The sequence below is a fragment of the Prorops nasuta genome, unplaced genomic scaffold (assembly GCF_024137725.1).
Source record: "Prorops nasuta isolate Cenicafe-Biocafe unplaced genomic scaffold, Cenicafe_Pnas_1.2 PNAS00003, whole genome shotgun sequence".
NCBI classification, from domain to species: Eukaryota; Metazoa; Arthropoda; class Insecta; order Hymenoptera; family Bethylidae; genus Prorops; species Prorops nasuta.
In genome coordinates, this window is record NW_027116800.1 from 12137486 (window position 1) to 12150999 (window position 13514).

Genomic DNA, 13514 nt, shown 5'->3' on the forward strand with positions numbered 1-13514 from the left:
CTGAAACAAAATCCCACAAAGTACTATAAAACATCTTACATTTTATATTATATATCTATTCTGTTATTTTCTTCATTTATTATTGTATTTACCCAAAATGCTGACTCATTTATTTTAATGTCTGTCTCAATTAACACAGTTTGATCCTCATCAGCGATGACACAGAAACAACATTATGGTGAATCTATTCCTTTTGTTTTAATGTTCAATCCACATAGCTCCATTCTCAGCATTGACATAGTAAACACTTTACAATAATTTAATCTGAAACAAAATCCCAAAAAGTACTATATAAAATCTTACATTTGAAATTACAAATGTAATCTGTCAGCTTCTTTATTTGTATCGTATTTACCCAATGTGTTGATTGTTTATTTTAATATTCATCTCAATTAACACAGTTTGATCCTCAGCGATGACACAATAACCACATTATGTTTAGTCTATTCCTTTATTTTAATTTTGAAAATCTGCATAGCTCCATCCTCAGCACAGTGACATAGTAAACACATTACTATAATTTAATCTGAAATAAAATCCCACAAAGTACCACAAAATATTTATATCTTACATTTTATATTATAAAATTTATTGTTATACTTATCTAAAATGTTCAATCCTTTATATACTTTTAAAAATTATTTTTATGTACATTTTACAAATTTCGTCACTTTATTTATTCACTTATACCATCAGTATATCAGCTGTCAGTAAGATTAAAACTGTCACTTTATTTCTTTATATTACTTTATAACTTGTGGTATGTATATACTAACATTTGTCTTGGCTCACGGAGTCACGGACCATGCATTATGTATTTTGAAATTAGTAATTAGATATATCTATATTGCGGTCCCTCTACAGTCTCTACCCTCTGACGTATTTCCGCCGACCAGTAGTATCAGCAGCGACTATAGCGTAGTACCCAAAATAGTACTACGCTATAGGATATGTCGCTTTTGGGTACTACGGTAGTACCGAAAGTACTACACTTGGCAACCTTGTTCCTAACTCATCTCTTAAACGCCGGTGTCCGATAGGCGGCAGTCCTGTGCTCTAAAAACATGGTTGGTTGTTCAGTTCAGTTGTGTCGTTGTGAAAACGTACCTACCTAACCTTTAAACTCTTTAAAGTATTTTGTGTAGTAGTGGCAACTGGTGGCAACTTGGCAACTTCATTTTTTAAAGATGTTAAGTGGAAGAGGTTATGAAATAAGAAAATTTAGTTAACTTTAAATCCTGTTAATGATTATAATTTTGTTAATCATATATAATGTATAGGTTTCTTAAAAGTCATAGTACTTCGATACATAATGTTTATCGTTCGTCATTACCTGAAAATATGCAATCGTCTACAAAAGTGTGCTCCTTTTGTAATTTTTGTCATCAAAACTTACTAAAATGTATGTATAAAATTGATGTTAAATCTAAAATTTACTCTTAATATAAACATTGCCTTTTTATTTTACTATCAAATGTTATTAAAATATTATTTAAAAGTTATGAGTGCCTTTAAACCTTACCATGAATAAGGTTTTAATACACAGGATTTATATTTTAGATAATAAAATTATGCAACAGAAATATTGTTCAACTGTGCCAAATAAACCAGAGTTGCTGATCAAGAAAGAACTAAAAAAGAAAAAAAAATTTGCAGAGCTATTGGAAGGTATGTCACTTAAAATAATAAATTATTTGTTAATAATTATAACAACATAATAGCTTTTTTTTTTAGTAAATGATCGCACAAGTTCAAACATAAAAGCATCAGTAAAAAAATTAAATGCAAACTGTATATCATTGCTTATAGATCATCCAGAAATTGCTCTTGATCAATTACATAAGATAAATAGTTCTAGTTCAGTCAAATCTGCCAAACAGCAAATAAAAAGAAATGTGAAAAATAAGGTATGTGAACAGGAACTCGTTTATATAAAATAATTATTAATTATTAAAGAGTATAAGTAAATAATTAAACTCATAGTAATTTTTTATCACAGAAAGACAGAAAACTTGGAAGTGACAACGTTCAGTTAACTGATAGTAATGACTTATCTAATACAGAGTCCTATATAGACAAAACGAATGATTTGAATAATTTTAGTGAGGATATCTATAATAATGATTTATTAATGAATGATTTGATGAATCAAATAGAAGGTTTAAATGCGGACATGGAGCAAGAGGACTTAAAATTGATAAAAACTGGTGAATTGAAAAAGAAACAGTAAGTAACATTGCTTTTTACTTATTTTTTTTTGTTTTTGTGCTTAAGTAGCTTTGCTGCATACTTAAATATATATGTTAAATAATTCTCAATTTGAATAAAACATTAAAGTTCATTACTTGGGAAGATGTGTTTAAAAATTGTGTTTTGTGAGGAAAAAAGTTGAATAATCTTAATTTAAAAGTTTTGCAGTATATATTACATCCTATGTTTGGTTGCGTTAAACTTCCATTTTTTAATTAAAAAATCATTAACAAGTTGACTGCCAGTCTATGTTTTAAATTAATGTAATGAGAGGGCTCGATATAGGGAGAATTATTTGGAAAATGTTTTCCAATAAAGAAAAAAAAACATTTTACTGTACTTTTTTATTGTGAGTTCACTGAAAAACTCAGTAAGAATATAAAAATTATAAAATTGTAAGTGACTACCATTACAAGCATTTATTTATATAAGAGAAATACAATCACTTTTGATTAATATAGAACTGTTTTAAAAACAAAACTTAAAACTTTTATATGTAACATAAATTTATTTTCATTAAAATTTTAATCAACCATGTCCCTCAACACCTTTTAAACAAGAAATTCCGGATAAGATTATGGCGGTATTTGAGGACTGATTTGTAACCCACTGTACCATTTTAGTGACGTCGCGAGCTGCTTTATATGGTAAAATAGTTACATTCTTAGAAAACAAAACACAGATTTTATATACATTCTTAAAACACTATTGCTGGTTTTTAAAAAATCTGCCTAACTTACCAGAAAAAACAGCTTAGGAAGTCACAAGAACAGTATAATTGAGATGAAAATCGGTTTTCAAATAACGCCATAATCTTGTTAAAAATTTAAATTTACTGGGTGCTTGAAGGATCGTGTTAATATGCTAGCTTCGCTATATAGCTTCAGAACGGTCAAGTTACTTTAATATAGATATTTTTAATGAATAATTGTTTTATGAAATTATATATACATACAGAGTTTTCATAAAATACTACTTTATTATTTTAAAAAATACGCTGTTTCTAGAAACTAAAAAGATACGGATTTTTTGCTTTTTCAAAACTTTAATATGGAGGGTTTCATGCCACCTCGAAAGCTGATGCGATAGTTATATAAAGATCAATCCGATTTATTTAAAATGTAGCCCTTTATTTTTATTGCATATTCTTATAACTGACATTGAGAACTTTCTAAACACCGTAGGAATTAACCATTTCATTCCATCATTCACTAGATATTTCTGTTTGAAATTGCATATAGATGGTATAGATTCGACTAAAGCAATGTGTGTAACCGTCAATCATACATGAGCATAATTGCTCATCTATTTATAATTTCATGTCGAGATATCTAGTGAATGACTGGATAAAATAATGAATTTATAAAAAGTTTTGGAGTGTTCTTGAGATAAGTTACAAGAATATACAATAAAATAATAGAAGGTTCCATTTAAAAAAATCGGTTTGGCTTTTATACAGCCTGCGCCTAGTGTTCCACGCTCAAATGAATATTACCATAATAAATTTTAAGAAGAGCAAACAGACATGTGTTTATTTTTGTGAAAAGTGTATATTTTTCGAAATAATAAGGGTGGTGTGAGGGCCTTTATAAGTTTCCTATTAGATTGGTCATTAAAAATTTTGTTTTTTCACTTTAATCGTGGATCCTTTCAAATCTACTCCAGATAAATAAAGAAAGATATCCTTTAGACCTGAGCTCTGAGAAAATATCCTAAAGTACCCTCCGAGCTGCTTACTTTTTTCTACTTAAATAATATGAAATTTTAACAGGCTGTGGAAATTAATTTTGGATTTTCCGTAATAATTGTTACCTTAACAAATTTTAAACCATATTAAACTATCCAGTATTGGTGCTAGTATTTGCAGAAATTTGTATCGAATTTTCCTTCACATATACAAGGATAGGCATATTACTGAAATCAATTAATAACCGGTTTTAGTGTTGATTTAAATGATGTACTAATTTTTGTAGGTAAAAGAAAATTTGCTAAAAATTTCTGTAAATACTAGCACCCATACTTGATAGTTTAATACAATTCAAAAAAATTTCAGGTAACAATTATTACGAAAATTCCAAAATTAATTTCCACGTTCCGGTACAATTACTCGTCATTTAAGTGAAAAAAAGTAAGCGGCTCAGAGGCTACTTTAGGATTATTTGTCAGCGCCCAGGTTTCAAGGAAATCCGTTTTTACTTAATTGGAATAAATTTTTTTGAAAGGTGCATCGACCAAAATGGAAAAACACCATTTTCAACGACTACCCTAATACTTTGTATAGATGAATAGTGGATACCCTGAATACTCTAAATGTTGATTCTCCAATAACTTCAGTTTTTTAATAAACAAATTGCATATGTTATGGCCAATAGTCCTGAAAATATTATAAATACTAAATCTGCTTAAAGGTTGTAGCATTCATATATATAAGTAAAATAATTGAGCTTCATTTTACTTACAAAGTTTTATTGCTTTTGTTAAAAAAAGTAGTAAAAGGCACATAGAGCGTTTGGAATTTTCATTTCTCGAAATTTATCATTTTTTCCAACTGTTCACTAGACACTTTGAGTTAAAATAATAAACAGGTGAGTTTGAGTGAATATATGTATGTGTGCGTAGCTATTGCACACAACTTCCGTAAAACTTATATCTATATGCAATTTCATATCTAAATAACTAGTAAACGCTTAAATGAAATAATAAATTCATACAGTGTTTTAGAAAGATCTTAAAATAAACTATTAGAATACGTAAATATATATAGGGTATTCCATAAAACAAGAATCAAAGTGACCTTCAAATAACTTTAAAAATTAAAATCATAATTATATAAATTGGTCTGTGGTTACACTTCCCCTTTAAAGGGTCACAAAATATATGATTTAACGGGATCCCTCACGCCTGCTTTATCGACAGTACAAGTTAATAAACAATTAGTTTAATAAAATTCAAATGTGAAGAAAATTGAACAATCGGGCATCTTTAGGATAAAGTGCAAGTCCTAACGAGTCAAACGAGTTTAATTAAAATCATTCAAGTTGGATGAAGAATAACGCTGTACCACTGTCCCGCGTTCTTGAAGAGAGGTCACTTTTGGTTATTTCCACTTCAAGAACGCGGGACAGTGGTACAGCGTTATCCTTCATCCGATTTGAATGTCTTTAATTAAGCTGGTTTGACTCGTTAGGATTTGCACTTTATCCTAAAGACGCCCGATTGTTCAATTTGCTTCGCATTTGAATTCTATTAAACTAATTGTTTATTGACTTGTTTTGTCGGTAAAACAGGCGTGAGGGATCCCATTAAACAGTTTTTTATCTTTCATAATTTACAAAATAATCAGCCGAAAAATGTTCAAATGAATATTTTTTATATATTCACTGCTTGCAGAGAATAGTTTTTCAACAAGCTACTTAAGCTACACTGGCTGCTTAATAATAATTATTAACTTAAGCTTAAAAGAAAGCTAATTTGTATTAGCTTAAGATTTGAAAATATAAGTGTAAATCTTGTAATTTATATTTAGATTGAATTTTTTTTTTAGGCCAAAACTGAGTGAAGAAAAAAATGCTAATGATAGGGAAATATTGTCTACAGAAAATCTAGATAAAATATTAGCATGCATTCAAGTGTACATAGATGTTGGAAAAGTTAGGCGGGCAGAATACTTATTACTACAGCAGAGGAAACCAAATAGAAAATTGTATAGAGTTGATTCAATGTCGGGTGAATTTGTAAAGGGTTTTAACTTACTTCTAGATTTTTATGCTGCAAAAGGAAATTTAACAAAAGTTTTAGAGTTATACAAGTTTATGAAAAAAGATTCTAAGCATCCTAATGTGCAAAGTTATTCCTATATATTGGAATGTATTGGGAGAAATGCTCCCAATGACACAACAACAGGTACAGATTTATGATAAAATTCCGATTGGCAATAAGTTTTGCCTAAAACCACTCAGAATATGGACGTAAGAAAAAGTTTTTCTCTGTAGTTATTTGAGAAGTCAATTTTTTGCATAGGAAACTTGTGTGAAAATCATTTTTATCAAAATGAATAGATATCTATGCAATAAATTAATATTTCTTCCCTTACAGAGATAAATTTGTCCTAGCGCGTGTACTTTGAGATGTTTTATGTGAAACACCATAAGAGTTATATTTTTTATTTATTTATTTTTTTTTAACATTTTCTTTACATTTTGACAGAAATATTAAGAAGCATTGAGTGTGATATGAAAGCTAAGCAAATATCATTTAATAGTATTTATACGAAAACTATTTTAAAAAATAATCAGCAAGAAGCAATTCTAAAGGCAATTAAGCAATTGGACCCAAATTTCAAACCATTATCTCATTGCCCAGAATTATCTTATGATTGTAGTTTATTAAAGAACATTCAAAATACAAAAATATCGAAACCAGCCGTAGATTATATAAATAAGACTACATTGCACCATGCCTTAAGAAATCAGATATGTGCAGAACGTCAAGGGGTTGTTAAAGTAAAGAGTATTGTAAATAATAATTCATCAGAACATGAAAGTCGTGTAAGCATAGTACATTTTAGTGGATTAGCTTTATATTTAAAAATGTTGATAATTTTAATTAATTTTTTTTAGTTTTTTATTCATTGTATATCATTGTTTAAAATTTTAGAAGAAAAGAATTGAAGAATTGGAAAGTAGATGGGAAAAAAAAGCTGCTGAAGCATTTGATCAAAATTTGTTTTATTTAAAACAGCAAGAGAACTCGCCAATTCTCAGAACTTTAATTTTGCACCCTTTTCTAGAAATATTGCCAAAACCAGTTTATGTACATGCGATTATGACAGAAGTTAAAACATTAGCGGATAATGACGGGACACATTCTAAATCCTTAATAAAATGTTATGCAAATTTAGGACTATATATTTTTAAAAAATATAAGGTAATGTTTAATTATTATATGGATACAATATTTTTATTTCTATAACATATGTATTTGTACGGTATCCTAAAAGTCTACACTACCTCAAATAACTTTAAGAAAAATCGTTTTAAAACAAAATATTTTATAGAAAAGTTTAATTATTAAAAAAAAACTAATTGCCAACTTTATTAATTTGACCTTGAAGTACATTGCAAAAATTACGTCAAGACTACCTTAATTTGTTTTAATGAGACACCGTATACATTATTACATATTATTGTAGCCAACATGAAGAGCTTTCTAAAATACTCTTTTTGTCTTTTTATTTCATCCGATTGCTTATGAAGCATGTTGATTTGGAATTATACGTTGGTGAGCGATTAAAATGCGTCGCGTAGCGATTACGGACACTAGTTCAGCCAGACCTACAACTATGTACAGTTTCAAATCCAAATATCTCGTGAACGACTGGATGAAATAAAAAATAAAAACAGGGCCTTGGAAAGCTCCTGAGGTCAGTTATAAAAATATGTCAAAACATACAGAATGTTCCATTCAGGGTCGGTGTCTTTGGTCAAAAGTGTGGGGGTTAAGTAGGTGTATACCAACCTCATTTTTTGTTCACGAAATCTCAAATATATTTTGTTTTGATAGTTTAATGCATGAAATTTTATATGTATGAGATTAATTAAAAAAAAAACATTTCTAGAGGAGAAAACATTGTGAGAGCTATTATTGCTATTAAAAATTTAAGTTCGTACACTTGCTTAATCCTGACTTTTAAGGAAGGACTCCGACCCTCAAAGACTCAAGCTGACCTTGACGTAACCTTTGCGGCGAACTTCAAGGTTAGACTAATATAATTAGCAGTTAGGTTTTTTTTAAGTATTAAAACTTTTGTACAAAATATTTATTTTTGGAACCGGTTTATTTTTAAGTTATTTCAGAGGGTTCAGACTTTTTTAGGACACTGTGTATTATTTTTGAAAATAATATATTATTTCAGCTCTCAAAAGCAATTCAGGACGGAATTTTAGATAAAAAGCTAGATGCTTATTTTAAATATTTAGATTGGTATCTTGATGGAAAAAGTGGACGGAATCATCGTTTGGAATGGCAGAAATGTATTATTGAAACAAATAATAGTGAAATATTAATGACCAATTACTTATTGCCGTGGCCAAGAAGTATTTGCTTGCAGATAGGCGAATTTTTGTACAATATCATCTTTAATGATTTAAAAGTTGAAATTAATAACGACGGTAAAGGGAAGAAGAAAGTCAGCAGCTATCCTGCATTTTTTGCTGTTGTTAATACTAGCGAGAAATCTTTATTAGAACAGGTTTTTATTTTATAATATGTACATTTATTTATTAATCCTAAGGCTTAAATTGGTTAGATATTAAGATTTGATGACTTACAGGTGAAGCCTCATCCGTATGTTTCAAAGCAGTATAAGCAATCTGTAAATATTTTACCAGATATAGAATTTACAACAGATGTGCTACCATCGCTAGTACCTCCCTGTCCGTGGACAGGCATACAGAATGGTGGCTATTTCTTTACACCATCAGACTTTATGAGAACAACGGCTTTTTCGGTAAAATATCTCTTCTTATACAATTATTTGAAGAAAAAAAATTATTTAAATGCACTTTATTTTGTCAGAAGTTTCATAAAAAATATGTACTATTATTATTATTTCTTGTTTATAGAAAGCATGTTACAAGCGATTATACAAAACACCACCAGAACAATTAAATCCAATATTTGATGTGTTAAATCAACAAAGCTCTGTACCCTGGAAAATAAATACAGACTTACTCGACATTGTGATAGATGTAAGTAATTTAAAATATGCTTACAAAGAAAATATTTCAACTATCCGACTAGACTTGAGGTGGCTTTTTTAGTGTTTTAAATATCGGTGAACCGTTGACGATTTCCTAAACCACAGCTTCTAACAATTTCCCTATTATGTGTAAATAGCATATAAGGAGGCATTATACTATTTCGATTGATATTTTTAATCGTTTATTATGGTTACTAAATTAATATTTGGAGTACGTAATTCTTTCAGACATATTTTAAACCTTTACATGCCGGAAAACTTTTTCATATAACATGTTAAATAAAATTTTATAAGGCTATTTCGCAGTCTCGTAGTAACTATTTTTACCTGCTGATACTCATTTTTGCCGCGAATGACGACCTGTAAAAGATAATTACAAATTATCCCTAGAAAAAATATAACTATAGTTATAGTGTACAATTTACTTTTTCTACTTTTTTATAATTTTGTTTAATTACTATTAGCAAATACTTTGTAATGATTTACTTTTGTTACTTGGTGCGAGACTACTGTTTCTCTCCTGATATTTATTTATACAGATTTCAAAATTGTTTATTCGTGTCTGCAATGTTAAAAACTTGGTAAACGATAAATAACCTGATATATATTGCATAAAAATGAATTAAAAATTAGTTTTATACAAATGAATGTGTAATGTTTGTCACTGCCTTTTGGAATAAAAATATTCTTTAGGCATGAGTCAATAAGAGTTGGAAGTTGAAATATTTTAACTCGTCAATGTTTTATCTCTACTTAAAATATATTAAAGGCTACTCCAAATTTAGTCGGACGATTAGCATACTCTCCTTGTTAGTGAAGTGTGTTTTATGTCTAATGTCATTAATAGATAATGTATTATAAAAAATAGATATTCAGAAAAGGGGGAAACGAAGATTTAAAAATACCAAAACCTATAAATTCATTCCCGCCATTTGAACCGAAAATACCTGATGATGGAACATCGGAGTCTAAGAAATCTTTGTATAGCGAAAGACTTGCATATATCAACGACTTACAAGATTCATATTCTTTATGGTGTGATGCATTGTATAAACTATCCATAGCCAATCACGTAAGTTGCATTAATATATATATAGTCAGTAAACATTTATTTTAAATGATAAATAAGTTATAAAAGATAATGAAAATTCTACCTTTATTGTTCACTTAAATGTGATTGCTATTACTTTTTTTAATCTTTATAGCTTCGGGATAAAATATTTTGGTTACCACAAAATATAGACTTCAGAGGAAGGGTATATTCGATTCCACCTCATCTTTCTCATCTAGGAAATGACTTAGCACGCTCGGTACTTCTCTTTGCAGAAGGGAGAAAATTAGGACCCCACGGCATTGATTGGTTGAAAATCCATCTTGTGAATTTATTGGGTTGTTTAAAAAGAAATTCCATTCAAGAACGTCTGCAATATGCAAATGACCATATTGATTTAATTCAAGATAGTGCCGATAATCCTTTAACGGTAAGTTTTTCAACTTTTTATGCTATCTAATAAAGGTTTTTGAAACCATAGTAAAATTTTTTTTTTCTCGGATGGTAACCATTTTTAAGCCCATTATATTTCCTCGCGTTCGCAAACATTATTTTGTTTCACTAGAACTTTGAAAATCCCTTGATACTGTGAAATACCTCAATCAGGATATCCTTATCTCGTGCGCAATTTTCCGGATTAATTCACCAATGAAACACATCGATTGGACGATCAATTAAAAACTAGGAGGATGCTTTACAAGGTCGAAACTCCTCTTATTGGTTCGGATAGTTGGATGAAAATTTTGTTTTTTAAAACCATGAAAGGAAACTCAAATTTCCTTGACTCCTTTTATTTCAACATTAACTTCATCATGAAATTGGAGGTACAGGATAGAATCTTCTTCTTGAATGTGCTAGTAAATCAGAAAACTCACGATACATTTTTGGAGAGAGAGTAGCAAATCTATGGAGAACCTATTCACACAGAGAACTACCTGTTGCCCTCTCCTATCAAGACCCTTGGCAAAAATAATTAGAAATCAGACCACTCATCTACGGAGTCCATATGATTTCCTCTAAATAGCGAAGTTGACACAGTTCAAAGTGTCTTGATTGTCCTTCCTCTAAGGTATAGCAATATAGCAAACCAGATTGGTAGAATACTTCGAATGAATAATATTAGTACGATCTACCAGACTCCGCAAGAATTGGCTGAAGTCCTTTCTAACCCAAAGGATTGAAAACACCCTTTAACCGTTTCAGTCTAACTCTTCGTTTCGCAATGCATAAAGCTTTACAATCATAGAGTACATTATTTGTTTTGCTGTAATGGAGAATTAAAATAAGCATGATTTTGTTTTCTAACTATTACAGTAACAGTAGTAAAGATTTCATATACAATATTAAATTGAAAAGTTACGTGTCTTACCAATATTTGAAATAATGTAGTCAGATTGTAATGACTGTCTTTTTAAAAGACTGAAACCGAAAGGATTAAACATAGGAGGCACTCATAAAATACCATATGTACTCGTAAAATGTACATTGAAGAAACCGAAAAAAATGAGTACATGGCTCAAATAACATTTCTCACTCAGTCATCACTAATTGAGCATAAGCTAAAGACTAGACACAAAATATTTTTCAGTCAAACTACAATTTGTATCCGCTTCGTAAGATTACATTCTTAGAAAGTACGGAGAAGTCCTTAAAATCTTGAAATACCCTAATAATCTCTATATTTGATTTGTAATCCTTATAATTTTTTAATTGATCGACTAATTATTGTCAATGATTGGATAACTTGTTTCAAGACCGAGACGGTGTACACATACATTTAAGGATGCACTAATGGAAGAGAAGTATATTTTCAGCATCATGGGTTGCTCAAATGCTAAGGAAATTAACTGAAATATTTAAGAAAAGACGACAGAATAAAATGCTTCAATGAATCTACATTCAAAAGCCAACATTTTATTAAAATAACTTTTTAAACTCGATTGATCAAATACAGGGTAAAATGTGGTGGACAAACAGTGACGATCCATGGCAAACTTTAGCAGCCTGTAAAGAAGTTGTAGCAGCATTAAAATCTCCAAATCCAGCAGAGTTTGTTAGTCACCTTCCAATTCACCAAGATGGTAGTTGTAATGGTTTGCAGCATTATGCTGCGCTTGGCAGGGATCAGCCTGGTGCAATAAGTGTAAATTTGGCACCATCTGACGTTCCACAGGATGTTTATAGTAGCGTAGTAACATTGGTAATATTATACATTTTAAATTAAATTGTAGAAATGTGCAATATTATATTTTAAAATTGATATTTCTTAGGTTGAGCAACAACGAAAAATTGATGCCGACAATGGGAATAAAATAGCAAATCTCTTAGATGGTCATCTTAATCGAAAAGTAATAAAACAAACTGTGATGACAACTGTCTACGGAGTTACGCAATATGGTGCTACCATTCAAATTCTTAAAAGGCTGAAAGGTTAATTTATAATTATTTAGAAACATATAACCATTAATTTTTAAGTACAATTATTTACGTTTACAGAGAAGAAACAATTTGAACATAAAACCTCATTTGAAGCTAGCCGTTACTTGGTAGAAAAAACTTTTGGCAGTTTAAGAACGATGTTTAATAGCGCAAAACAAATTCAAGATTGGTTTAATAAATGTGCGAATGTGATAACGAACTCTAATAAAGAAGTAGAATGGATAACACCATTAGGCCTTCCAGTTGTACAGCCGTATTTTAAATTATTACAATATAATTCCAATAATACTAGTAATCTGTAAGTGCAGTGTTTTCTATAAAGTTTCAAAAAGTATTATTTGTTCAAGCAAATTTATAAAATACTAAATTTATTGTACAGAAAAGTTGATAAACCAAAGCAAAGAAATGGATTTGCACCAAACTTTATACACTCCTTGGATTCTAGTCACATGATGTTAACTAGTTTGCATACTTTGCAAGAAGGGATAACTTTTATATCGGTTCATGACTGTTACTGGACCCATCCTTGCACCGTGGATATAATGAATAGGGTAAGGAATTAAATAATTTAATATAACATTGCAATACCTGAATGTTTGTTATCGAACTTTTCTAGATATGTCGAGATCAATTTATCGCCTTACATTCAGAGCCTATACTTGAAAACTTGTCGAACTTCTTTAAGAAAACATATGGAGAAAGGTAGTCAATATAAATTATTATAATTTACTTAAATTAATTTAATTATATATTTCTTTTAGCTTATTAAGACCGGGAGAAATAAAAGTATTTGACAAAATACCGAAGAAGGGGACTTTTGATCTAAACCAGATACGATCATCGGTTTACTTTTTTTCATAAATATATTTAAAAAAGTTGTTATAAAAATTACACTACATAGGCCGTTTATAACTTTAATATGTACAGCACCAACTTTTCAATGTTTATATTCAACAAACATTGAATAAGAAACTAATAAAAATGAATATGTGGAATATGTGAATATTTTTATTA

At 29.5% G+C, this 13514-nt stretch overlaps 1 protein-coding gene across 1 annotated transcript; it reads left to right on the forward strand.

Moving 5' to 3' along the window:
- Positions 1–1070: 1070 nt before the first annotated feature.
- mtRNApol (mitochondrial RNA polymerase) lies at positions 1071–13495 on the forward strand. The gene is made up of 18 exons (XM_066745716.1): positions 1071–1402; positions 1561–1668; positions 1735–1907; positions 2000–2226; positions 5795–6153; positions 6457–6797; positions 6907–7176; positions 8165–8500; positions 8582–8758; positions 8874–8999; positions 9879–10082; positions 10216–10491; positions 12016–12261; positions 12332–12491; positions 12558–12798; positions 12880–13051; positions 13117–13202; positions 13262–13495. Exons 1-18 carry the CDS (start codon positions 1273–1275, stop codon positions 13359–13361), a joined length of 3732 nt encoding a protein of 1243 aa, XP_066601813.1. The 5' UTR covers positions 1071–1272; the 3' UTR covers positions 13362–13495.
- The last annotated feature ends 19 nt before the right edge of the window (positions 13496–13514 follow it).

What these genes read in the sequence shown, in the direction of transcription:
- mtRNApol (XM_066745716.1), top strand. Translation starts at nt 1,273, where the DNA reads ATGTATAGGTTTCTTAAAAGTCATAGTACTTCGATACATAATGTTTAT. An exon ending in TGAGAACAACGGCTTTTTCG is followed by an intron (nt 8,759 to 8,873) that starts GTAAAATATCTC and finishes TCTTGTTTATAG; the next exon opens with AAAGCATGTTACAAGCGATT. An exon ending in ATAGTAGCGTAGTAACATTG is followed by an intron (nt 12,262 to 12,331) that starts GTAATATTATAC and finishes GATATTTCTTAG; the next exon opens with GTTGAGCAACAACGAAAAAT.